The sequence below is a fragment of the Scleropages formosus genome, chromosome 9 (genome assembly GCF_900964775.1).
Source record: "Scleropages formosus chromosome 9, fSclFor1.1, whole genome shotgun sequence".
NCBI classification, from domain to species: Eukaryota; Metazoa; Chordata; class Actinopteri; order Osteoglossiformes; family Osteoglossidae; genus Scleropages; species Scleropages formosus.
In genome coordinates, this window is record NC_041814.1 from 20,079,882 (window position 1) to 20,107,009 (window position 27,128).

The 27,128-nt window shown below is 42.9% G+C and overlaps 1 protein-coding gene across 5 annotated transcripts in view; it reads right to left on the reverse strand.

Moving 5' to 3' along the window:
- Positions 1 to 2,791: 2,791 nt before the first annotated feature.
- The window catches only part of LOC108935568 (E3 ubiquitin-protein ligase HECW1-like), a 79,704-nt gene continuing 55,367 nt past the window's right edge, over positions 2,792 to 27,128 (reverse strand). For 3 of the 5 annotated variants that reach the window (XM_018754304.2, XM_018754305.2, XM_018754309.2), the window contains 19 exons: positions 26,251 to 26,352; positions 23,414 to 23,564; positions 20,533 to 20,642; positions 19,911 to 20,032; positions 19,005 to 19,190; positions 17,760 to 17,894; positions 17,334 to 17,439; positions 16,298 to 16,394; positions 15,598 to 15,681; positions 14,919 to 15,025; positions 13,602 to 13,716; positions 12,835 to 12,948; positions 12,312 to 12,464; positions 8,836 to 8,934; positions 8,262 to 8,391; positions 7,826 to 7,972; positions 7,593 to 7,707; positions 6,418 to 6,616; positions 2,792 to 3,010 (listed from right to left, as the gene is read on the reverse strand). In XM_018754304.2, the coding sequence (XP_018609820.2) occupies positions 2,899 to 3,010; positions 6,418 to 6,616; positions 7,593 to 7,707; positions 7,826 to 7,972; positions 8,262 to 8,391; positions 8,836 to 8,934; positions 12,312 to 12,464; positions 12,835 to 12,948; positions 13,602 to 13,716; positions 14,919 to 15,025; positions 15,598 to 15,681; positions 16,298 to 16,394; positions 17,334 to 17,439; positions 17,760 to 17,894; positions 19,005 to 19,190; positions 19,911 to 20,032; positions 20,533 to 20,642; positions 23,414 to 23,564; positions 26,251 to 26,352 (2,384 nt within the window). In that variant the 3' untranslated portion in view covers positions 2,792 to 2,898. The remainder of the gene's footprint in view (positions 3,011 to 6,417; positions 6,617 to 7,592; positions 7,708 to 7,825; positions 7,973 to 8,261; positions 8,392 to 8,835; positions 8,935 to 12,311; positions 12,465 to 12,834; positions 12,949 to 13,601; positions 13,717 to 14,918; positions 15,026 to 15,597; positions 15,682 to 16,297; positions 16,395 to 17,333; positions 17,440 to 17,759; positions 17,895 to 19,004; positions 19,191 to 19,910; positions 20,033 to 20,532; positions 20,643 to 23,413; positions 23,565 to 26,250; positions 26,353 to 27,128) is intronic. The other 2 variants (XM_018754306.2, XM_018754308.2) reach the window with 2 other exon arrangements.

The following is a 27,128-nucleotide window of genomic DNA, read 5'->3' on the forward strand; positions in this document are numbered from 1 at the left end:
TATCGTTTGAAAGAAATCCTCAGTTCTGTCAAAATAAAGTTTCATTCAGATACTGATGACCAAAACAAATTATTTCTATTTTTAGATACTATATACACAGCTAAAGAATTTGGTTTGTACATATATAAAAAAAACAATTAAAATAAACATTTAAAAAAATCATTCTATTAAGCACAGAGATATATCTTGACAAATTATTGCATATTTGATGTCATGATTTTGAATTCTTGGTGTATACATTTACAAAAACACTGATTAAAATGTCATCCAATAACTACATAGCTATAAATGCACTTCAGTTTTATTCATAGATTACTGATAAACTGTTAATGAGGAGAGGCTGCAGGCCTTAAACACCGATCTAAGTAAAAGATTTTAATAATTCTTTAAATAAAAGAAAAAATTTGTCTTTAGTTATATGTAAACATTTTTTCAGCTGATGCAGTTTGAGTGCCTTTACTCTTAAACTTAGTGCCTTATTCCAGTCAAATAAAAAAAAAAAAATTCAGTACAGTCATGATGTGTACACAACAGCACAGAGAACAAACAGGCAAACGCAAGACTTAAAAAATTAGTTAATTTTAACAGAAACAATAACACGGCATTCAAACACAAGTCTAAAACACAAAAACAGTTAGGTTTTACGTGAGCTTGGGCATGCGCTGATATTACTGAAACATCCCAACCCGGAAGGTGAGGGAATTTCAGAGTATAGTGACTTTAATATTTAGCTTTATAGGACCAGGCTGAATTACCACTGTACCAGAAACAATGTCAGTAGTTCTTTTGCTGCGGAACACTTCAGTAGAGGTAAAAAAAAGCCATACATGTAATGTGAAAAGTACAGTCATATTGTAAGCTCCAATCCATGCACCTGCACATGAAACCAAAAAACACAGTATGCCATAATGTGAATGTTCCTTCAGAAAGAAACAATACACACAAGTACATGTAACATGAAAGCAACAGATTAATGCAAGTTACAGTATTATTAGACTTAAGATATTGTGTGTGATATTACTTACATATTTATATTTTCTTTTTTGAATGCTTGAGACAGTGATTATGGAGTAATGGCAAAAATAGTTCTACTCGTGCATTTCCACAAAGATCCACAACTTGTCCCATTATAATGATAAAAATAAACACAATCCTTCCCTTCCAAAGTTACACTATATACAATACACAGTTATATAAAAAAACAAAGCAAACTTTACAAAATCAAAGGTTCAAATTATTTTGTTTTGAATGTTTTTAAAAATAAGAAACCTTATTACATTACCTTTAACATCAAAAAGTTATAGAAAATAGGAAAAATGTAAACATTTACAGTTACATTAAATATGTTTATAAAAAGTAATCATTTTTGTGTTTATTAATAAACAGGAAAGGGGATTGCTTATTTAGCACTTTTTTTTGTACAACTTCCCATGCAAAGGATTGCTTAAATATGTTTATTTGTTCTTTTTGTTAATTTTGCACTGTTTCACTTTCTTCAGCGATATTTGTAACTGTAAGACAGTATAAATGTAAACATGTCGCATAAACAGAAGCCCATAAGACATAAGTGAATGTATTGCCAGTAGCTTAAGTTTCCTGTACCACACCATTGTTTGTGGTAGGAAAGCCGAAAGTGAAACACGTACAGTTTAAAATCATTTCCAGGTCTCTGCCCCTTTGCAAAAAAAAAAAAAAAAAAAGAAAAAGAAAAACCAGTATCAGAATGAAGAGGGACTATTTTGTTGTGCCACTGAAACATGATGGATGAAGCTTCTCACATGTACAGTCAAAGACCAGAATCTCAACAAAGACTTTCAATAGTAGAACTAAGTACTGTTTTTCAAACCCTTCTTCTAGTTTTTTATTTGTTTCAAATGCAAAAGTTTGTTTTCTTGCTATGTAAATATATTTATGCATGTAAATGAAATAAATGAATGAAATTTACGGTGATTTATCTCTAACCTGGCCACTGCACAAAGTTACTCCAAACACCTGACAAACCTCAGACTCCACCTGCAAACTGGCATTATATGCAAAGACACAAACACAATCACATAGTTCTTCCCCTGGCAGAGTAAACAGTGCTTCTATTTCTGGAATTTGCAGCAATGCGGAGAGGAGCAGTGTTGGTCAGGATGCTCCGTAGGCCAAAAGGCAGTGTTTTGCAGAAAAACGCTTACAAAGCCTTTGCAGGCCTTGCAGGGTGTCCTCCCCGCCAAACGTATGCTATAGGACACTGGGTGCAATTACTGCATGATCCAATGCTACATACGTTGCCTTGAAGTAGCTCCATTGTCAGTAGACCATATGTATGTGATGTAAAGCTGCTGAAAAACATGAACCATGTTACAATCATTTAACAAAGAAAGCCATCGATATTATTTACAAAAATTCAGAAACCAAGAATTAAGCCTGGTTTTGTCTGTAGTCACTGAAAATTTCTTCACAGCAACTTTAGGAAATGCTCTTGTATGGTTAAGGAGAGAGGACCCCGCAGACAAAGGACAGAGAGGGGCCTCCATTGACATGAGTTTGTGACAATGTGGTGGCTGGCTGTGGATGTGGTGTCATCACATTGGCTCGAGAGTAAAATGGTCCACTCTGTAGTATATGGACATTTGGGGCCAATGGTATCACATCAGGGTGCTGAACAGGCTAGAACCTGGCATTCATTTGCTGTTGACAATGCATACATCTTGGTTTGCTGAAGCTCCCACAGAAAATACATCACACTAGGTGAACTCACATGCAGACATTTCTCCTCTTATTTGCTGAATGATGTTTCAAAAAAAAAAAAAAAAGTATAAAAGAAAAAAAGGCATAATTTCCATTGAAAGTCGCATTACTTTTAGGAAAAAAGGAAGAATTTTTATTCCCCGTGTACGCAGTGAGAAATTTTCATTCTAGGCCAAAGGTGCTGGTTTCTTCCACAGCGATGAGCAACTTCTCATACAGCATTGTGTAGGAGGGGTACGCAGGGAGGTCCAGACGGTTAAAGCAGGTATGTGCCCTGCAACATATTTGAATGAGGAAATTAGATCAGCATATTCAGAGGCAGTATAAGCAGGGTGCCTGGCCATTCAGACTGAAGTGATTCCCTAATAGCGACACTCTACTCATTTTATTGGAACCTGATAAAAGAAACCCATGAAAATAGTTACTTGCTTCAAACATGGAGTGAATGCCAACATATTTGACATCTGGCTATGACTGAAATGCTGCATGAAATGACATTGACAGAGTGGAATGTGTTGAGTGAACTCTGATTCTTTTGTTCCTGTATTATGATTTTTGTGTGCGATGTGCCTTTTACAGCCACCCCAAAGCATGCTGGTGTGCAGTTTGAGAGTGTCATGTGCAGGCTTGGTAGTTTCACAGGTGTTTGTATTGTGTATATAGTGTGTATTTGTAGCATGCATAACTCCTGGTTTAAAGTCAGAACAGTTTGGTCTTGCTCGTTTCTCACTTTGCTGTCACAGACTACTAGTCCACTGGCACAGCAGCAAACATCTTCAGTAGGCAAATGCTTATTGTTTGTTTTTGTTGACAGTCATTGAAAAATGAGATTCCACAATCCAAAAAGCTAACAAATCACATGTCTGTATCCAAATCTCTCCCCTTGTTGATTTAAGGCACTCTTTCCTCTCGGATGTATGCTGCGTTGGAGAAAAGCGTCTTAAATTAATAAAATGTGAGATTTCATGCCATGTGGATTGCCATACATAAGGAAATTAATTTAGAACTAAGAATGGCCTCACATAATATATTGAGGTTGCATTAAGTCTGACAGCAGTATGAAAATGTACACCAGCATTCAAAAGTTTTGATTCACCCAGACATTCACCTTAATACATCTGTCTTCTCAAGCAGTAATACCCACTGGAACATTAGTAATGTTTTGACTATATATTTAAATCACTTTAATGGTACCTCGATAAAAAGTTTGTTTTTGAAAGAACTGATACAGCTGAGTGATTCCAAACTGTTGCACCCTAGTGCATCTTTAAAAAACTGAATGTAAAGATGAAAAATTTTGCCATAGGAAAAAAAAAGCACATACAGTGAAAAAAACATTTACATTTATTAACTGAAAAACAAATCCCTCAGTTCAGTTTCTATATGCTTGTCCTGGTGAAGGTAGCAGTGGGAGCAGGTAAACACAAAGCTTTTTTTTCCCCAGCCACAGCCTCCAGCTGCTCTCAGGGAATACACAAGCATTCCCAGGGGAGCCAAGAGATATAATCTCTCCAACATGCCTTCTCCCAGTGGGACGTGCCTGGTATAACTCCAGTGGAAGCCAGCCAGCAGGTGTTTAACATCCCTGGACCACCTCAGCTGGTTTCTCTCAATTCAGAGGAGCAGCTGTTCCCCCTTCACCAGAAGAGAGCAACCTACTCTTTTCAACAAGCGGGAGGTGACTTTGGATTAGGAGGCAGTGATTTTCATACCAGCTGATTATATTCAGCAGTGAAACCATCAGTGTGCTTAAGGTCCCATTGAGATAAGGCTAAGAGAACAACATAATCAGCAAAACTAACAAATGCCACATTTAGTTCCTCTTAACCAAACACCCTCCAAACTTCAGCCATCTCTTGATATTCTGTCAATAACAACTACAAACAAGAGTGAGACAAAACATGGCCTTGGGGGATTCTGATACCTAAACCCAATGGACTCAATGTTGAGAATGTGGACTCAGCTCACACTGGACTCATACAGCTGGTAGTGTCGTGATCAGAGCTGCCGCCTTTGGACTCTAGGTTTGAATCTCACCTCTGGCACGGTACTTACCCTAAATTGGTCCAGTTAAATTACCCAACTGTATAAATATTTGTAATTAACATTGTAAGCTGCTTTGGAGAAACGCGACAGCTAAATGAATTAACATAATGTAATACAGGGATCGGGCAGTATGGTACCCCAAATTCCTACAGTACCTCTTCTAGCACATGTTGAGGGATATGGTTTTACGCAGCTTTTCCAAGTCCACAAAACACATGTTGACTAAGTTGGCATATTCCTATGAACCCTCTGGAGAAGAACTGGACTTCTGTTTGAGGACCATAATAGACTCAGTTGTTCCTCCAAAATCTGATAGTAAAGTCAGTTCTGCTGTAATGCCATATTTGTGTGTGTTTTTTTTTTTTTTTTTTTTTTAAATGTTAAACCACATTATACCAGTTTGCATAATAAAAATAAGTTTAAAGGGGGAAAAACAGTGAAAGCACACTTAAACACTCATCAAAACCACCTAAAAGTCATAGCATACCCAAAACTGGACAATGCTAAACTTACCAAAAACATCTAGTGTAAATAAAATAATGCTCACAACCATAATAAAGGAATACTCAGTTTGGGACACACACATTTACGTAGCAGACACTTTTCTCCAAAGCGTCTGCGAATGGATACTATGTAGTATTATGAGCCCGCACACCTTATTCACCAAGGTGACTTACACTGCTAGATACACTACTTAGGATGGGTCACATCCGTACATCATTGTAACACACTCTCTCTCTCACTCACACACTGCAACTACTGCTGTTCCAACACAGTGACCATCCAAAAGTGTTTTTACAGTTTTACTTTGGCTAATCACATTTAACTGTACAGTAGAGAAAAATTAAACACTAAGCAGAAAAAATGTGCAGTACAAGTTTGAATTGAATCATTCTCAAATTGCATTTTCAAAAGTTATGCAAAATTGTTTTCCTCTCCGATGGCCTGGCATCCTGTCCTGGGTGTGTCCCCTCCCCCTCCAGCATTACGCCTTGTGTTGCCAGGTTAGGCTCCGGTTCGCTGCAACCCCGCTCAGGACAAGCGGTTTCAGACAGTATGTTTTCCTTTATTTATTCACCCCATTATATCCAATCTGTGTAATTAAAAGACACCTTACAGTAGCACTGATTACAATCTTGCTTCAAACATATTCAAACACTGCAGACATCGGTGCTAAATTGCCATGCACATAGCCTTTCTTGCAGCTATAAAGCTCCGGAGTTGAGGCAAAGCCTGCCGACCAGATTAAGCCGGTCACATGGCTGACCCGAGCAGGGACTAGCGCTTAATGACATCTTCACATGCCTAACCCATCCATTTGGAGGACTTCAGAGGCCTGCAACACACGGAGGTAGTTTGCTGTAGAGCACATCTGAGATGCCTGCACAGACAGCCCAACCACTACATATACAGTGCCCAATACAAATGAATGTGTGGTGTATGCCCCTTTCAGTACTCAGTGTATGTATACATATGGAACAACTCACAACTTGTGAGTTTCCTGGTATGTTTTTAAAAAACATATTGACCCAAAGAATATGGCCTAATATCTCCTGCTCTTAATTCCATTTTAGCAGCCCTGCTTTAGTCTATGCCCCCCATTGAGCCCATGGCAGCGGTGCTGCCGACCCTCACCTGGGCAGGGAAGAAATCTTGCCCCACTTCTCGATGCAGAACCTGCGCAGACCGTTGCTCCCTCGCAGCGCGGCAAAGCCCTCATACGGCACGCTGGAGGTGCCCGTGACGAATTGCAGAAGCCGCAGCCTCTGCTCATTGTTGAAACGCTCGACTGCACCCCAGAACCAGCGGATCACGATGTGCCCATCATGATACCCTGGAGTGACACAATAAAACCCAGAACAGGGTGTCATTAGGCATCCCAGTCAAGGTGTGCATAAGGTGCGCTTATCGGCCTATCCATTAGCGCTCTTTTCCCATATGTGACTATAACCATTACTTACCTTTCCTGAAAACAGTAAGGTCATGGTTCAGTATTTTAGAACAACTCTGTTGCTCTGCCTCATAATTATTCAGATATTCTGAACAAAGGAAGCATTGAAAAGTTTAAAACACTAAAAATATAACCATAAAAACATTAATTCTAAGAACCATTGCTAGAAGCAAACTGAAAATATCCATGCATGGTTAGCAGTTTAAATACTTTTTTTCATTTAGACAAATTGGGGTTTGTTTTTCGGGGCAGTGGAGAAAAGGCATGAAATTTCTGCTAGAGGCTCGATGATCTGCAGCTTAAGGTTTTGGGACAGGGGTTAAACCATTACAATTGTGCAATTATTTCAAACGAGCCGGTCCATTAGACTTTAACAAAAATCAGATGAGACCTTGCAAATAGCTATTGGGTAGCTAATGATTTAAAAACATGTCTGTTTTTATATACTTTTTGGGGGAAACATGGTGGGACTACAGATGCCTTTTCAGTTAGGAAAATAAATATAATTGTCTTTATTACCTCAGGCATGCTACTGGCATGCACAGGTTAATAAGAGGACAAACATGGTGATGCAAATGTAATTAAACTGACACTTTTAAATGAGAAAATAATGATTCTTAGTTCCTTTGTGATCATACATCATAGAGAGATTAAGATTTTTTCGCAACCTTATCATTGTGATATGTCTTCCAGCCACACTGATAGATTGTGAGATACAAAAGTGCTCCCATCACATTCAGCAACATGCTAGGCAGCTGCAGATTTACTAGGATGTAGTGGTTAGAGCACTGTGCTCACTAGAAGATTATTTTGATCTCTCGGATTTGATCCAGAGAATCTGTTTCTGTGCTCTTCCCACCTCCTCTGTACTCTGTGTTATTCCTCCAGTCATTCAGGTCAATCTCTGCTGTTCCAGCAATGACAAGCTCCAGCTCCCTGGCATCGAACACTGACACCAATCTGGAGTCCACCACCTAAACCATGAAGAAGGAACTGGTTGGAGAGCGATGGCACAGCAACCATTTATATCAATAAAATCAAAACCAGAAAAAAGTGATGAACAATGGAAAAGGACAATGTGCTCTTCAGTACCTCGTAGAAGCCTCGCACAAGCGCTTCAGTCTGCTGTACCACTCCTCGTTCTACCCTCCACTTCACCAACCGCTCCATGTACTCCTTCTTGTTTTTCTCCGTCACCTGGATGTTGGCCCCACCTGACTTCAGCTCCCTCTCTGTGACCTGCCACAGGAATTGGATGAAGGCTCAGTACCGTGATGTCAATTGACCGTTTCTTTCCCATGTGAACTGTCTGATTATAACAATCCTCCCAGTTATATTTAGTGTAATACATCTTGCAAGGGTAATCAATGCAGTGTAAATGTTCGCTTTTAGCATATGCACTCCCACACTGAGGAACAGATACATGGTTGACATATCATTTGGTGGATTTTTATTTCTTTGGGATCTTCTGAATTGCGGGGAAGAGAAACCTGCAGAAACGGAATGTAATGTAATTCCGACATCATACCTGACCGAAGACTTCTTCATTCACAGTGAAAGTCAAATCCAGAATGTCAGTGATGTCATTGTCCTTCATCCACTGCAAGCTCTGGTGGAACTCCTCATCCAGATACTCCAGATCGCTCAGGTCAGTCGGCCTGCAATATGTTCCTTTCCTGTAAGCTTCCTTTAATTCAAACTTACTTATAATTCTTACAGCTGAAACTCAGACATGTTATTTGATCATTAAACAAGCCGTTAAGTAAAGAAAAATCTTTGAAAAAGTTTTTATGAATCAAGTTCAGCAATAAAAGGCAGGGCTCTTCAGCTAAACCTTTTTAGCAGGGAATGTGCAATTTAACATGTACAATACTATATAAAGTGCACAAATTATTGACATTGTGGTTAAATTTTGAAGCTCATGTCATGCCATTAACAAATGAGATGCAAACACAGGTTCCTTTTTCATTACTGTCAGTGCTGGGCAATTCCACTAAGTCAATTCCAACAAGCCTCTTCCAATAGTCATGCTCAGCCAATGTGCCTTCTGCACTCGCTAGGAATTCCCATTGGGGAGCGCTCTGAGCGGTGAGCTCACTCACAGCCTCAGGAGAGCCTTATAGAAGGGCCGGGTGAAGAAGGCGTCCAGCAGATACTGGTGGATCAGTGCCAGGCCCAGGATGCGACCGCTGAAGCGAAACCTGGAAGAGATCGGAGATCGCAGGGACACAGCAGCTCACTCGCGGCTCTACCAAAAAACAAAGCCTCAGCACTTTTCTTGGATGAGATACAAAATGACTGAACTTTGTCATATTTCTCTGAAATTTATTCTGCATCAGAGCAGCTCTTCTTCAAGGGCAACGATATATGACATGTCAAGGGCAAACACAGAAAGATGCAACAGAGACAATAAATAAGAAGATTAATAAACAGATAAAGCACAGTGCTTTCCTAATGAACATACACATTAACACAAGACATCACGATATGCATACTGTACTGGCAGGAATTTTGCACACCGTGACTTTTGCACAAAGAATGCGGCACAACTATTTCACCTCCTGTCCTGTCCTGCACAATCGCTGTTGCACACAGGACTATAACTACGCCTGAGTGATCTGCTGTCTTGGTAGAGAAGAATGATTGATTGAGGAATAAAATAAGTCTGAAACCAATTGAGTCTAGACCTTGGGACTCTATACGGTTTGTCTGAAGACCTGCCCAGGTATTTGCTGTGTAGCACATGTCAAGAGTAAGAAGCGATACGACATGCAAGTCGTTACATGTTCTTCTTAAAAACTTGCAGGGAAGCGCTGGTAAAGGTGACGGCCCCTCTCATTTCCTCAGATTCCTCATCTACCTCCTCACAGGTCAATGCAGAGCAGAGGCGGTGCGCTGCCATGGTTCAGGGAGAGTTGGCCTTCTCACAGATCTCCCTCCACGGCTAAAACTCCACACTGATGTAACAGGTTTAGCCTCACCACAGAAGGAAAAGGAACCCGTGTCCTCAGCAGGTGCCATCTGCATAACTTCCCAGCAAAGGGATATGATTAACTTGCTGAGCTAATGAGCGTCAGATAAGTGAACAAGCTGGACTCCTGGCATCCTTTCAGAGGGCACCCGTGTTGTTATGGTGTACACTCACACAGGCTCAGTAAGCGCGGGAATAATGACAACAACCGGGAAAAACGTACAGAAGACAGATCCTAGCTGAACCCTGTGCTCCAGATGGCGCTCACCTGAGCTTCCCCATTCACTGCCTCTTCCATGTGTCCACATAAACGTCCTCTCTTTAAACAGCCACAGCTCAGGCCACTTTTTTTTATATTTATACATTCCTATCAAGGGTCAAACAGAAACGAGCCCCTTGGGAAGTGAACCCAAGTACTTCCGTTCACATGCGCAGCTTCTCAATCACTCTCCACCACTGCCTCCCACCATACCAGAACACTCCCCCCTCCAAGTAAATTAGACCCTGCTTTCAATATAGAGAATTCTTCAGAAATCACTGCTGATGCTTTTGTTTTTCACATTGTGATTGAATGGAGAGGCTTTTGTGAAATAAAAAAAGCAATTCGCTGTATGTGGTTTTGTATTCTTGCATAAAAACTATTCAAAGGAGAGAAAAAAGTTCCCGGCAGCTGAAAAACACTGGTTGTAACAGCGGACATCAATTCCCGGAGCTGTAAAAACAACAAGATTAGCTGGGATCATTCTCATTTGCTTTCATGGTGGAGCCCTCTAATTAGCAAGAGAGCGGCGAAGCCCTTGGCTTTAACCTCGCTGCTCGGTTCCCAGCTGTCCGAGGCAGGCCCTCTATGGATCTATGGTTACCATTTCACGTCACTAAAGAATTTTTATTGTGGTGAACTTTTTTTACTCCTGATCACTGGAGGAAGGTCAACTGGTTTGAATCTCTTACTATCACTACATACACTTAATATACAAGCAAAACATGTTACTGCTGCAGGTTATGTTCTGATGGAAAAATTCTGCATTTTATTCATTTTATGCTTCTCCAAACAGTTTGTATATTCTTCATAGATATTCAGCAGAATGAACTTAAATAGTACTGCAGTTTACCACGGAAACAAATTGCAACCTGGTTGAAATACTCATTGCCACAATACGAAATCTGGATACAAGTTCTACATTTGTATCAGATGTTGTGCTCTTAGTTACTGTACATATTCAGTTTCAGTTCAATTCAATATCAATATTTATATGGAAATAATATGCAACCATTCAATTGCAACATGTAAACAGAGAGTTTTTAATTCAAAAAAGTTGTTTTTAATGTTAATAAAATACCAATGCTACTGTGGTAGACAAATATAATTTTAAAAGGACTGATATTTTATGTGCGGGGGGTGCGGTGGCGCAGTGGGTTGGACCGCAGTCCTACTCTCCGGTGGGTCTGGGGTTCGAATCCCGCTTGGGGTGCCTTGTGACGGACTGGCGTCCCGTCCTGGGTGCGTCCCCTTCCCCCTCTGGCCTTACGCCCTGTGTTGCCGGGTAGGCTCCGGTTCCCCGTGACCCCGTAAGGGACAAGCGGTTCTGAAAATGTGTGTGTGTGTGTGTGTGTGATATTTTATGTGATTAAACAGTAGGTTAGTGGTTAACTATGTTAATCTGATTCATTTCAGGTGAAAGTGCAAACCACTAAATTTTGTTCAGTTTTATAATACATTACAGAACACATTCTGTATAAACTGTGGAGAGGAATAAACAAAACAGCTAAAATGTAGAAGATGAATACACTAATAATTATACTTCATCTAGTTCTGCATTTTACTGACGTGTCTTTTTGAAGCACACAGAGTCAAATGGAATTATGTGCATAAGCCACCTTCTCACAATGAAGAATAAAAAATGTATCTTTCACAGTGAACTGAGTGACAATGGACAAGTGTGACACTGGGCTGTGGACAGAGTCAGAATACTCTGTCCTTTTGCAAAAAAAAAAAAAAAAACTGGGAGCATCAAACACTGAGGAGGTGAAAGGCACCTTGCAGTTACACTGTCTGCTGATACGGACGGAGGAGACTGCGCCCACTTTGCTAATAAGGATACGGACATGGGGAGAGGTAGATAAAGAATACATGTTTTCCGGCTTGGAGAGCGAGCGCACCCTCAGAATTTTATGTCTTCCAAACAGTGTGGGTCTGCACTGCTTGCTGGGACTTCAGCCCAGCTGCTTGTGAAAAAGAGTGAATGATTCAGAACTTCTTGGAGGAACTGTAGTGGTTAGAGGTGCTGTCTTGCAAGAGGAAGGATCAGGTTCAGAACCTGCCGATCATGGTTTTACATGTGCAATAGGTGTGCTAGTGGTTAGAGCCACAGCCATGCACTCAAAAGACCTGGGTTCAAATGCCTGCTCCTACCACGGTACCCTTGATCAAGGTATCTATCCTGTATTGATACGGTATATTTTGCTGCCGTTTGGATAAGTAGCTTAGTGTACAATCCTAACATTTCAAGTTACCTTTGACAAAGGTGTGCACTAAATAAAATAAAAGCTAAGAAGCAAATAACAAGCACAGGTAGGAGTGACGAAGCGACTGCAAAAAGACCTCACCATTCCAGATGGTTCTCTACGAAGGCTGACATAGGACTGATCTGCACCATGTACGTGTCGTTGGCGGAGTACTCGAAGAGACCGTAGTAGGGGTTAAACAACTCCTGAGAGAGCAGGAAGAAGAACTCCCGCGAGGGGCCACTGTAGTCAAGACTGGAAAGGTCAGAATGGTCAAAGTCAACATATGGTACCTGAAACACTCTGCTAGTGTGTCAGCTGGTGCATGGAAATGAATCACTAACCAGTTTTCTGATGCCTCTTTTTATTAATTTCTGCACATTCTCTACTTCTTTAAATATCTTAACTCTAGACTAAAGGAAAAGAGGAGGTCAATGCTGGTTAGTTGCTCATGGATGCTGCTCTCAATGCCCTGGTTCTCATACCGTTGTCCCAATATTATATTAACTTGCAAATTATGGAGTAAAAAGAATAAGTGATAGCTTTGCTCTTTGAGTATGCCTCAGTCAAATTAACTTTTGTCAGTGTGGTGTTTTGAGATCTGAAGACTGGAGCGGGATCATACCCTTCCTCTCCCACGAACGTGACATAGAGCTTGTTCCTTTGCAGCTCCTTGCGGGAGTAGGCCATCACCTGATTGAAGGTGCCCTCCAGCAGGTGGTCTCTTCTCACGAGCAGCCTGCGGCACACATGTGTCAGAGCACAATGAACGATAGCTGCACAGGGCCAAAGTAACAGTTGATGGAGACCAGGCTGCTGCTTAACTTCAGGATGCATCCATCCATCCATTCATTATCTCAACAGCTTGTCAGTAAAGCTCTGGAGACTATTCTGGAAACATAAGGTATGGGGTAGGTTACAGCCTCAACTGGAGGCCAGTCCATTGCAGGGCAATCACATACACTCATTCATAGACGAAGGGCAACTCAGAGTCACCGATCCACCTGAAAGACATGCATTTGGACTGATGAAGGAAACCAGAGAGTCCAGAGGAAACCCACACAAACCCCCTAGAAGAACATGCAAATTCCGCATAGGCTGAGCCAGATTTAAACCAACATTCCACAGCTCTCGTGTTACCCGCTGTGCCACCATGCCGACGTCCGCATCCGGCATGATCTTAATGAGAAACATCTAATTTGCTTGAATGGAAAGCTCCCAAACGTAGGGTTAATCTGCAAAGCTGCAGCCAGCTTCTCCAGGTGCCATGAGCCAAAAAGCAAGACATGAATTAAAACAATAAAAGTTATTTTAATATGACTCATTTGCAGACAGACCATGCAGGTTTACTGGCTGGCTTCTTCTCCCACAACATCTGTGGCCCACACTTACTTGATCTTCCCTGGCCCCTGTCCATAGCCCTTGGCCTCCAGCTTCCTGTAGAAGTTTCGTAGCTTGGCCTCAAAGTCCCGGCGGTAGGGGGCGGGAGCCCGCGCTCTCTGTAGGCCTGCCAAGACAAGCGCACGGGCATCGTTATGGTTTCCAAGACGCGGGAGGCCCGGCCCCCTGTCAAATTCAACGTGGCTCGCTTCCAGGGGCGTGGACGGACACGGCTGAATGTAAGCCACAACCGCCACACCCCAAAGCATTGTGGGAGTGGCTGACAGATGTGCAGCAGCAGGAGCAGCAATGAAACCCAAACCCATTAACCTCTGTCGAATAGGCAGAAATAAGCAGGACAGCATGCGCACGCTGTTTTTAGGTCAAACTGATCCTGAAAGAAAATAATATGGAGCAATTACCAGTCCCCTGCTGGGGCAACATTTTTAGCTCTTTTGCTTACTCTTTCATATTTAATCATAAAATTTCATCAGATCTCTTTTGCGGTTTTTCACTGTTCTCTACAAAACTGCAACCTCTCAAACGCCATGCAGCTTCAATGTAACATTTTGGAGGTTGTCAATGTCAGTATAAAAAGCTATGACAGAGTAAAAGCCTAATTCCTTTGTAATAAAGGTCTAGAATGGCTGTATTCCAAGCACTTGCAATTTGTCCTAATTTTAGTACTATAAAATAGAAGTAAATATTCATATCTGTTACATTACCTTTATGCATTAGGCACATGCTTTTCTCTAAAGTAACATACAACTCAGTACAAACAGATGCAAATATTATTTACATTTATTCATTTATTATTTATTCAATAATTATAGCAACAAATAAATATAAATCTCATCTTTGCTTTTTATTATTCCAATTCTACATTTTTTTTGTTTTTTTTATTGTTATGAAAATGGATTAAATGTTGGAAGCATTTAATTTCTTTTGATCCCTTTAAAAATAATCCAGAAAGCAGCATGGGGTAAAGCTATGTTTTAAAAAGACAACATGTACAGGACGTACTACCACTGCTGTGGCTGCCACGATGGGAGGGTGAACACACACACAGGGGCTATTTTAAAGTCTGCTCCTCACATTTGCATTGACTTTTCATACTGTAAAGGCACTGTGATCCAATGTGACCCACACAGCCACAGTGGCAAAAAATTAATTTCTGGGAATTTGTTCCACCGGAGGAGGTGGTGGGAGAGGATGGGAGCCCCAGAGGGACATTTCCAGGAAGAAAGGACTGTTAAACTCCCTCTAACTGCTGATGAAACGTGTTTGTTATGGGTGTAGGGACTCTGGTCGCAACTGTCTGAACCTCACCTGGGGAGTTTTGGGGGGAGGATCCAGGTGAGCAGCGAGGTGAAAAGCCATACCCAGGATGGAAGGAATGTGGCGGGATGTAGGACATGATATCCTCTTCGAACAGGCTGCGGAAATGGATATAAAAATCATAGTAGTTGATTAGAAATAAAATTATCACTGACACAGAATTAAAACCGTACTACATCAATATTAACTATAGTGCTTTTACAGCACTGAATATTTATTTATTCTATCACACTATGTATTTATCCATTTACACTATATAGTACATTTATTTGTATTGTCTCAATACAAGGTAACTACCATGCTCAAGGTACTACAGCAGGAGGTAGAATTCAAACCGGGGTCCTTTAAGTGCAAGATGCCATCTCTAACCACTACGTCACCTGCTGGCCTTAGCCTGTGCAACCGCATAAAACTAAATTAGATTTCTTGTTTGGTATCACTGCCTGACTGAAAAATGGAATTTGCCACACTTTGGCTGCCCTTGGTGGACAATGCTGCTGATGACCTGCTCTTAAACAATACTGTGGTAAGAATTTTTTTTCTTTTTACTGATTCCACCTGCACACTCGAGCACCATACACTCATGCTGACCCAGCCGTGGGGCTATTTCACACAGGGTCATTCAGCAGCCGTGGCAGCAGCATAAGGATGGCCCTTTGAATGCTCGTACCTTAACAGGATGACCAGGTCCGCATCACACGACAGCTTCTCGACACCTTGCGTGCCTTCTGTCCGGATGTAGTGGATCTTCTCTCTGAAGGCCCACGGAATGAGATTGGTTTGTCTGGGGCAATTACACCTTTGTGCAGCTCCATCTGTCAGAGTCTTATCTCTGACATGTAGCACTTGTTGAAAAAGCACTAGAACGTAAACCATCGTGCACTTGACCTAAATGGATCAGGCCCCCTCTCCTGCCAGCGTAGAATTCACGGTGAAAATTGCTAAGCAAATCAGACTCCAGAATAGTGGAGTTATACTCTGAATATAAACTGCATCGCTTCGTTGATTCTGTGATTCACAAACGCACAACCGCACTGCATATCTTGCTCCCTTCACTGTTGGTAAAACAATATATGACCCAATTTCTTGAAGAGCTGATGCTTTTCTCAAAGCCACTTAAGACAATTTTGCCCCTTATACGGTTGGGCAGTTTTTACAGGAGCAATTCAGGGTAAGTACATTGCTCAAGGGTACTGGAGTAAGGGGTAGACTTTGAACCTGGGGCATCTGAGTGCATGACAGCACCTTTAACCACTATGCCACCTGCTGCCCCAGTTAAGCCAGCAGACATGCTCAAGTGCAATCATGGTGCAGAGGCTCTTCATATATACCCGGGGAGGTGTGAGGGTATGGGCAAATCTAGTTCATACCTCAGCGCATGGTTCCTGGCCAGACTGGGCTGTCGCTCCTGGAGCATGTCAAAGATGTGGGGCTGGCGAAGGAATGCTACGATCTTGTCATTGTACGCTGTGGGAAGACAAGACTGACTTAACTTTGCATTCTGCACCCGCAACAGTGCGAAAACTAAAGACAAAACATAGTTTAACTCACAAGCATCTCCAAAGCAGTACAGACTTACAGTAATACGTAATGTGGTGCAGACATTACTTTAAAATGGCATTGAAAAACCATACGTGACTGAAATTGCACTTAGTAAGAAATAATGATAACAAGCACAGTGTTCTTCTGTTGTGGGGTTAACTGTGGTTTTTACAGCAGACATGGGCCTCCTCAGACGAGTAGAACTACAGCTTTAGTGTCATCCTGCTCACATAGTAAATTATATGTCTGCACTGCCTACATCTGAATTTGCACCCAAATACATATGACTTCACTCCAGTGAATTCATACATAATCAGGAGCTGAAGTTTGATGTTAAGAGCCCTTCAGTGCATCAGCTGAGCCTGTTGGCGAACAGGCAGGCCCTCTGTCTGCTCTGTCCCATACAATTAGAGCTGGTCTGGCGGGATGGGCAATGGGATTGCTGAGAAGAGCTTGCCCCATGAGCACAAAGCCCGGGGGGGATAAGCCTCCTACGGTGGGCTGGCCATTCCACACTCAGCTGTCAGTGTAATTACACGATCCCCCTCCTTGAAGGCCAATCCCTGTAGGTTTCGGTCTGCAGTCACGCACATCCCCCCTGGGTCATGGGGATTCCGTGTGCCGGGGCAGTGCACAGATGGAGCGGTGAAGGCAGCCCAGCAGGAGGGTGCGTTTGGGGGACGTGGCTGCAACGCCCCCCATGATAGATGGTGAGCAAAGGCAGGTAAGATGGTGCAGTACAGCTTAAATTCATACACAAGAGGGATGGAGAAACATTAAAATTATTAAATGACTAACTCCCTGACAGAGAACACAGAGAGAGAGAAAGCACGAAGAGGGACTTGCTCTGGAGCTTGGACACACCCAGTGGCATCGGGTCCTGGTGATGCTGGCTCCGGATGGCGGCCACCAGGCTGTTCCCAGGCCTTGCCAGCAGGGATGCTCCCCGACTCCGGGACACCTCTGAGGCCTGGAAACCATAGTTGGGGCAAATATTCAGACTTGGGGGGGTGGGGGTGGGCAGCCAAATGTGAGGGCTCAAAGTCTCCTGGTGCTTTCTACTGCTTCTCCCCACCTCCCTTCAGGCTGGGTGGTTCCAGCATTGAAAGGCATTGTGTATACAAACTCCAAAGCACACAGGATGGCAAAGGCAATGGGAAGCATTTAAGGCTAAATTGTGTGTGAAGTATACATTATCATCGTTTGCCAAGTAACCACAGGCTGCCACTTGAAGTATAAAGTGCAGTCCAATGTCAGCTACTGGGGTTCAGCGAGAGCTGCTCTGCTCACCTCCCCAGCACTGTAGCTGCGCAGGCGCTGTAGGTGCTGCCTGTGGGTGAGGTGGTTGGGCAGCCGTCCATTCTGAAGTGGGATCCTGGGGTCAATGAAGGTCGTCGCCCGGCTGTTGTGGTCCACGAAAAAGAACTGGAAAAGATACAGAAGCTTGTCTGGCCAAGCCGAGACCTGACACACCCAGCCACATTGTAATTCAAGTGGGAAAGGATTTGATGATACATCTGCATTGTTTTAACCTAGGTGCTGCAGAGTTAGATGTGTATGAAAAGACCCATGTTTGAATCACGTTAGCTTCCCACCTCCTGCTGGAGTACCCTTGATCAAGATACTTGTCCTGACTTACTCTAGTACCTGTAGCCAATTTTACAGTTACATATTTAACAGACACTTTCCCCCAAAGCAACTTCCAACGAACTCTATGTAGTGTTATCAACCCACACACCTTATTCACCGTGGTGACTCACACTGCTAGATACACTACTTACACTGGGTTGCTCATCCATACATCAGTGAAACACACTCTCTCTGTCACTCACACACTATTTTGTAATATATAAATAATAATTATTAGCTGGATATAAGCCACTTTAGAAAAAGTGTCAGCTTAACTAATAAACAGTATCGGTTTTTTGGAATGCTTACACCCACTTTATTTACTATCTAATGTATGTTATGAACTGGGGGGTGCGGTGGCGCAGTGGGTTGGACCACAGTCCTGCTCTCCGGTGGGTCTAGGGTTCGAGTCCCGCTTGGGGTGCCTTGCGACGGACTGGCGTCCCGTCCTGGGTGTGTCCCCTCCCCCTCCGGCCTTACGCCCTGTGTTACCGGGTTGGCTCCGGTTCCCCGTGACCCCGTATGGGACAAGCGGTTCTGAAAATGTGTGTGTGTGTGTGTGTGTGTGTGTGTGTGTATGTTATGATACAAGGTCATTTGCCTATGCTAACCCCTACACAACTGTCTCTTCTTTCTTTGCCACACGTTGATTTGGGCCCCCCGTGCTGTTTATATTACAACAAAACCCAGTAGAAAACATTTTGCACAACAGCTGTACACCGCACAAGTTTGGATTAAGGCTCAACTCATAGCTCCTAAACTGCTACGCTTGGCATTTGTCTTTCACTGGGTCCACCTAAATTCCACTCTTTAAAAAGCATGCTAAAAAATGAACACGAGCTACTGCATCACTCCTCGACTCTCCCGTCCCCCAATCCCAGGTTCTTGACAGAGAAGGACGGCTACCTTGCCCTGCTGGTCGCTCTTGATCTCCCAGCCGCGCGGCAGCTCCAGCTGCGTGTCGGCAAACTTATTGAGGAAGGCGACCAGGTCACGGTTGTGCTGGTAGCGCTCAAAGTTGCGCGCGTCCCGCCGGATCTTCAGGATCATGTGCTTTAGGCACGTGCTGTTGGTGAACATGCGGTAGGCACCCTGTTGCAGATGGTGAGGACAATAGGTTAGCTGTTAGCTGGGTGGTTGAAGGAAAACATTGTATTGTTTCAAGCCACCTGATGGTGCTCTGCTTTTGTACCTTTGAGAAATTTGGATAAACACGACAGCAGGTAGTAGTGAAAGGCCAAGGTTTGAATCCCACCTCCTACTGTAGTACCCTTCAGCAATCCTGAGTTGAGTCAGTAAAAATGACCGTGCCATATAAATGGGCAAATCACTGTAAGTACTATAACTGATTTTGGAGAAAAGTAACAAATAAAGGTTGAATTTTTATACTAGTGTCCATGAAAGCAGACAGCATATACTGCTTACAGATAAATTGAGTGGAAACTGATGCCATAAGAGGATGCTTTGTATCCATGGATTTAAGATTATAGCACACAAAGCAGGTTTCCTCAGTCCCCCACACAACCATCTGCTCTGGTCTGGACAACTGAATCAGGGTCTGGAGGCAGTGGATTCAAGGGCCTTCTTACCACTAGGGGGTGTGAGAAAGCTATTGAAACAGCAGTCTACCAAGGTGAGAAGATGCTGCTGAGGTGGGCAGCTGTTACAGATGACTGGCCCAGTGAACTTCTTACAGAGACATTTTGTATTCCATCCTGATGGGGAAGCTTGCAGAACTGAAAGCCTAGAAGATTCAATCTGTATTTTGTCACTTTTCTATGTCTGCTTGACGTGCTATGTACATATACTCACATAGTTGGCATGAAGAACAGTGAAAAACTCTGGATGCGCAATGAACTTGACTGCTGGGCACTGCAGCAACAAGCCCATCTTCTGGCTGTTGATGGGGGATGATGGACTCTCTCTTCTAAGCTCTACAAGCAATGAGTTGAAGGAACAATTAGAATCGTTGAACATCATCACAAAAATTCTAGCTCTATTCTACTTTGGGCAATGGGCCACATAAAACCTTTTTGACTGTTAATGCTAAAATTTCATTTCCTTAACAAGGAGATTTAATTCTGCTCCTCAAAAAGCACAGCACACAAAACATATATTTTTGCTCAGCCGCTGTTTTTAGCTGCTATGCTGAAATCGAGCAGTAAGACCATCACCCCATACGTCATGTGTCCGATGTCAATCAGCCACTAATACTTAGTTTCTAAAACCTCATACCTGCTTCTCTCCTGTTCCCCTAAAAGCTCCATAAATGTGCATCTCACCATTTGCCACAATCACGTTTGGGTTTTGTGTCTGACTGAATTCTGTTGGCAGCTAATGTGTGTTAACTTCTGCTAACTCCTGCAACTTTTGGTACACTTGAGGGGGGGGCTGTGTGCTGTTATGCACATGAGGTGAGATGGTGGTAATGTACCACCGGCTGGTGGAGGAGAGTCCATCTCGGCATCGGTACTGTTGATTCGCTCACTCCGCCGTCCGTTGGATTCATCCTCTGTTGCCATGGTCCTTTGGATATTCTGGTACCTGTGGAGGAAGGCAAGTGACACCTATCTGGGCTGCTTATGCTACACATGTTCCCCTTTATAAAACCATCCAACCTTCACACACTGGGGTTAATTTGTTCCATGTCAAAGTCAACTTTATTGCCATTCCCACAATGTCTAGGACATACATGGGAGTGAAATAGCGTTTCTCCTGAACCATGGTGTGAACACAGAGAACAACATATACATAGAGGACAACATAGAGGACAACACATACACATATCAAGTGCAATGATATGTTCATTCTAATAAGAAATAAATATAACAATAAATAAATAAAAACACGGCATCACAAAATTTTTTGAGAACATAGAATATAGTATAGAATGTATTAAGGAAGGTTTTTAGAGTGGCTGCTGTCATTCTGGATGGGGAGGTGTTACATCAACACACCGTTAGGCAAATCCTGCTGTGTGGACCTCAAACTGTCAGTATTTTTGTGGAAAATAAATAATCAGCTCCCAGACAAAAAATATGTCGCTCTTGCATTTAACGTTGTCTCAAGACAACTGTGACAACCTCTTTTTACGGAAACATGAAAAACAAAGCAGCTAAAATGTCCTACTGTGTACACTGACATGTAATCTGATGTATACTGTTCAAAGAAACTGAAAATCAGACCCTCATAGTCACCTATGTTTAAACACGTCTTTAGCAGTGACAGAAAGTTGCTAAAATAAACTCTTTTTCTAAGACTACTGTAACAACATAGAGACTCTTCATACCACTATTTCTGATGAAGTATGTTTTCTGGAAGCACTACTGAGCTCATTAAACATACTTTATATTTAAAAGCTGTCTAGAATACTTTTACATTCACTCATTTAGCTCACACTTTTCTCTAAAGTGACTGACAATGTCAAATTATTTACATTTATATAATAGAGTAATTTAGGGTAAGTACCTTGCTCAAGGGTACTACAGCCAGAGGTGGGGCTCAAACCTGCAACCTTTAGAGCCAAAGGCAGCAGCTCTAACCACTACACTACCAGCAGTTGCCAAACTCCCACTCTGAGCCTCTTAACCCACAGGACAAGAAGTGAGGAACACACACCAAGGAGCACAGAGGTTGCTCCAAAGTAAGCTGTGCTGCACCTCGCTGCAGTTTTTTTGGCTTAAATATTGCAGTCAGTATCGGAAAAGCCCCCTGGGCAATTCAGTGGGGCACAGTGACAGGGGTAGGTGTCACAGCACATTTACACGCCAGCGCCTTCTTCAAGGTCAGCTCACAGCGGGCCGAGAAAAAAAGCCACGACCCGTGGGAATTGTGGTGAAAGAGTTACTGCTAGAACCAGGGCTGAGCGGAGAGAGCGGAAGGGCTCCATCTGACAAGGACAAATTCTCACGTCCTTTCTTTCACGCTGCTGACCTCAAAGTATTCAGCGAAGCCCAAGAAGCCTGAAATATGCACCATCTAATTGAAATTAAAACAAAATGTAGACTAATACTTTACAACAAGGTGTTGGCACCTATTAACTAAAGTCTTTATTGTGCCATCCTCAGGAATAGCATACAAACACATGAAAGTTGCAGAAGACTCCCCAAAGTAATAAACAAGTTAATTTTATTTGAATTGTTGTGAGACAAAATCCCATTATATCTGCTGTACTTAATTCAGCCCTGTGACACCATACAAAACATGTAGAAACGCTGACACGAATATACAGATACTCATTCAGCTGCAACTTTGCGTTACTTACTTACCCATTTATACAATTACTGTAAGTAATTTCACTGGAGCAATTTAGGGTAAATACCTTGCTCAGGGGTACTACAGCTGGGGGTGGGAATCAATCCTGCAATCTTGGCAGCCAAAGACAGTAGCCCTAACCCTAACTACAACAAATGACATTCCAGTAGAGATAGATGCGTTGCAGCTGGAGCTGGGTTAGGAAACACCAACCACCATACAGTAGTTCATTGTCAGAAAGCCAGTTGAGAATCAGTTAGCACTGTGCTTGAAGGGGAGGACAAAGCTAGGCTTGCGAAGGCTACAAACATGTAGTACTGTGGAACAACATAAGAAACACCCTGTATAACTCACATACATTTGCTGAAGCCATTTGTCCTAAGCGGAGTTGCGGCGAGCCAGAACCTAACCCAGAAACACAGGGCATGGGGCTGGAGGAGGAGGGGACACACCCAGGACGGGACACCAGTCTGTCACAAGGTACCCCAAGCAGGACTTGAACCCCAGACCCACCAGAGAGCAGGACCAGCCAAGCCTGCTGTGCCACTGCCCCATCTGTATAACTCTGTAACATAATTAATATTTAAATAATTGATAATTAAATGTAGCTTAGTGTGCAAACCTGACACTGTGAGTCACATTGACAAGGATCAGCAGAAAAATTAAAAAATGGTTCAGAGAATTTTCAGTGATTCTCATCATGTCAAACTCTAGGTGGCAGTATAATACCAAACATTTGTATTCCACTGTCAGCAGACTGTTCACAGAGCTTCTACATTAGATGGACATTGAGAGCTTTGCAGGTTTTTGCTTGTTTTTCGGCCATCGACGTAATATCATGTGAATATCCATACTTGTGTTTACGTTAAAGACTTACATTGAACATAAACACGATAATCACATTACAGTCATACAATGAAGCAGATTTTTTCAGAGTAATGAAAGAATTGTCTAATGTCGTGTATACCGATTCCCCTGGCAACATCCTGGTTACCATCCCCATGGACGCATCAATAAAAAGCCCTACGTCAAGCCCCCCTTTGTCTCCGCCCCCTTCTCACCTCCTATTGAGCTGCTCCATCTGCTGTATGGAGCCGGACCTGTGGATGCCGTTTGCCAGACCGGCAGTGCAGGGATGCTGCCACGTAGTCGTGCGGTTAACGTGGTCCACGTAGAACACACGTCCATGGCTATCGATACGGGCCTCCCAGTCTGCAGGGCAAGAGGTGGGGGAAAGAAGGAAAAGTAAGTGCCCCAAAGCATCTCAAAAAATGCGTCGAACCTCCCAGAACAATAGACCAGAGATGGAGAGACAGTAGTGCAAGACTATTTAAACGATTACCAGATTGTTTTATCCGGTTTACACAACTTGCAGTTTTAATTTTCTCCTCCTTTTCCCCAAATAGATGTTATTTTTTCAACTTTTAAGTACAGCTTTTACAATATAGCAATACACTTTCCTCCAGTGTGAAACTAAGAACACCGAGGTTGCAAATCCAGCTCCTTAACTACCGCAACACCTACTGACCGAAGCCTGTAAATACGTACAAAGGTTCCAGCCCTAAATAATTTATAGAGAAGCACCAAAGTATGATCAAGCCTGTTAAACACAAAGTAGGGGGATCCTGAGTTTCTTAACTGTTTTTTTTGCTGGATTAAGTAGGTTAGGTCCTATTAAGACCACAACGAGTTGACATCGTTACAACTGGAAAGTTGATTTGATTAATACACGAAGAAGGAAAGAAAATCCCATTTACTGCCTTTCTTGCTGCTCTTCCAATAAAGGGTTCCTATCAACTATGTGTCTGAGCTGAATATCACTTTAGAAGTTGTTACTTGATGCGACAGGTGATGCAACCTTAGAAACGCAGTTGCCGCAAGTTAATATTTGGGAAAACAGACATTATGTCAGTAGCATCAAAATGCAAGTGAAAAAAGTCCCTTCTCACTATACTGGTTATTTGTTTGGTGGGGAGTCTGCAATTTGATGTACTTAGGCTGGGACTCTCGACACAGAGGCTCAAAATCACAGTATGATTCATGAGTGATTCGGAAAACTTTCGTAAGAATTTGTGCGTTGCAGTATTTTTCCAACTCAATACAGAATAAAGAGTGTGAAGCATAAGGTCAAAAAGGCCTCATTATTGAGAAGCTCAGAATCAGACAAGAAATACAAAGACAATTTCAAGACGGATTACTTGGAGGTACAAATGGATAGTACCTAACTATGTCTACAAAATACACTTACATTTATTCATTTAGCAGGTGCTTTTCTCCAAAGTTATGTGCGATGCTTGTTAATTACCATTCAGCTGATACCTTTATTAAAGGTAACTTACAATGCTAGACACACCGCAGTAAACTCCCTGTAAACATTCACACATCTCTACACCAGAGCAATGCGGCATACACACATTATGGACATACACGCAGTACTGGCAATTCAGAGTGACCGCTTCACCTTAAATACATGTCTTTGTCCTGTCCGAGGAGACCCAAGTAAAAAGGGGGAGGGCACGCAAACACCACAATGACTGATTCAGACCCAGGTGACAATGCACAGCTCATCGAGCCATAATCTAAATCTAACCAGCAATAGACGACAAGATAAATTAACATCCGGAAGGAATCCCTTTCTCTTTTTGAAAGGGTTACTGTGCAGATACAAAAACCTGCCCTCTCGAGAGCCCCATCGTGAATGTCTTTCTGACAGCTGATCCCAGATGCCTGGGAGCATGTGTCGTGCCAGCGGTGGGGTTTCTGCAGCTGTCAGCGCCCTCCAGGATCCCCTCGCTGAGCTGATTGTTTCGGTCTATTTTTAGCGCTTTTGACTGAATTGCGGCTCTATAGTGAAGCCCAAGATCAGCAGGTCTGCTGCTCATGTGACATCGCACCAATGACACTATGGGAACTGCATCACATGCAGAAGCATTCAGAACATGAAGGAGATGCGGAGATTCTCTATGCAGGAATAACAGGAAGATGGACAACAAATGTAAGGCTTCAGTAGGGTTCTGTTATGTTAATTGAAAATCTGCATGAAGGACCCCCATGGAAGGATATTTTGCTTTTTATCACTCTAGCATCGACTCTTAAGACTCCTCATTTTTAAGCCACTTTATTTCTGAAAGGGGGAGCTTAACCTCCGAAAACACGAGAGGTCCCATATCCAGTGGCTGATGTAGAGGCTCGGTATTGGATGCCGGAGTAGGGCGGGGGTGTGCACTTCCTGCTCGCACTCAGCACCGGGACCGTTCCTGAGCCCACTTGGTATATATTTAGACTGCAGTCCCTGTTCTGCCTCCCAACCGCCTGTCACCATGGAAACTGAGAGCCCAGGTCCCAGATGTGAGAGATAGGCCAAGTCCAACTCATCCAGAGTGAAGCGACTCCAGAGCGTGGGCCCCAATGATGGGAGTGGTTGGCAGGAGGACTACAGAGAGGTCATTTTGCCTAATGTAATAGGGACAGCCAGACTCCACTCTAAGGACTCCAGTTCAAAAGTGATTGTTCTGTAACTGTGACAAGAGTATAGTAAAAAAAAAGAAAAGTACAGGCTGGATCGCTAGAGACCGCCAAGTCGTTTACCTTTATGGGGCACTACCTGACCATGACCAATCTTTGTCACACCGAGTCACAGGACTAAAAAAAAAAATTCCAGATTCACAGGTGCGAAATCCATGCAATCCATGATTTGGATTCCATCATCACTAGCCACCCTGTGGAATGCCATGCAAAACTGCTTTTCATCTTTGATGGATCCCATGTGGCAGAGATGAAGGTACAAGATGGAAAACATAAGTATTACATGGTTGGATGACATGGCACCCCCAGATGAGCACCAGCTGCAGTGGGGAAGAATGCTGAACGGAGGTGGACGTGACACGAGAGCGCTTACTTGGTGGCAACGGTTCATCAACCGTGGGGTAATGGTGAGGGTCAGGTCGCAAAGCAGGAGGCTGGCTGACTGCAGGATGACTGCAAGGCAAGGGGCAACTACCTACAAAGACGAGAAGAACACAACGGTCTGGTCAGCCAAAAAGAAGAAACGGATAAAAGGAAAATGGGAACTGAGAAAATCAAAGCGACCCAAAAAATAGGGTAAATAATAATCATGATGCTTGGGAATTGTAAACAAACTAAAAAAAGGCTAGTCTATGACTCATGCCCTGCCATTTTTCGGTCAGTTTGGTCATAGCGTTACCTCTGCAGTACAATCTCACACTTCCAGATTAATAAACAGCCAGAACAACAGTTTCCTTTGCAGAATGATGGCTGTGCAACAATTTTAATAGCAACGCTTTGACTCTGAAAAGTCTCTTGACTACGCAAGAATTAATCAGCGTTCATTATGGAATTACCATCGGTAACCCCAGAAGCCTGTCTCCTTCTGCAGGCGAGCTCTAAACGAGCTATGGCTGTGACTGACAGGATTGGGGAGTTTAGCGGACAGTGGGGAGGTGCGGAGGTCACTAAAAGGTGGGCTTCCTTGTTAAATATCAGGAAAACAGCACCTGCTTTAGTGGATTATGTACCAGTACTTGGATCAGGATTTGGCTCAGTGCTGGGACCACTGCCCAGACCTTAGCTTCAGCAGCTTGGTCTTTCGCTGGATTTCACAGTGGTGCCTGGGTCGCACAGGTCTGTGTGGTGCAATAACTTGTCCAACGTGGTGAAAAATTGGCAATACAGGTATGCGTCACTTGAAGTCCTTCCGCACGACGTCCGACGTCCCATAAGGTTATAAGAGAGTTGAGAAAACTCGATCGGCTAATG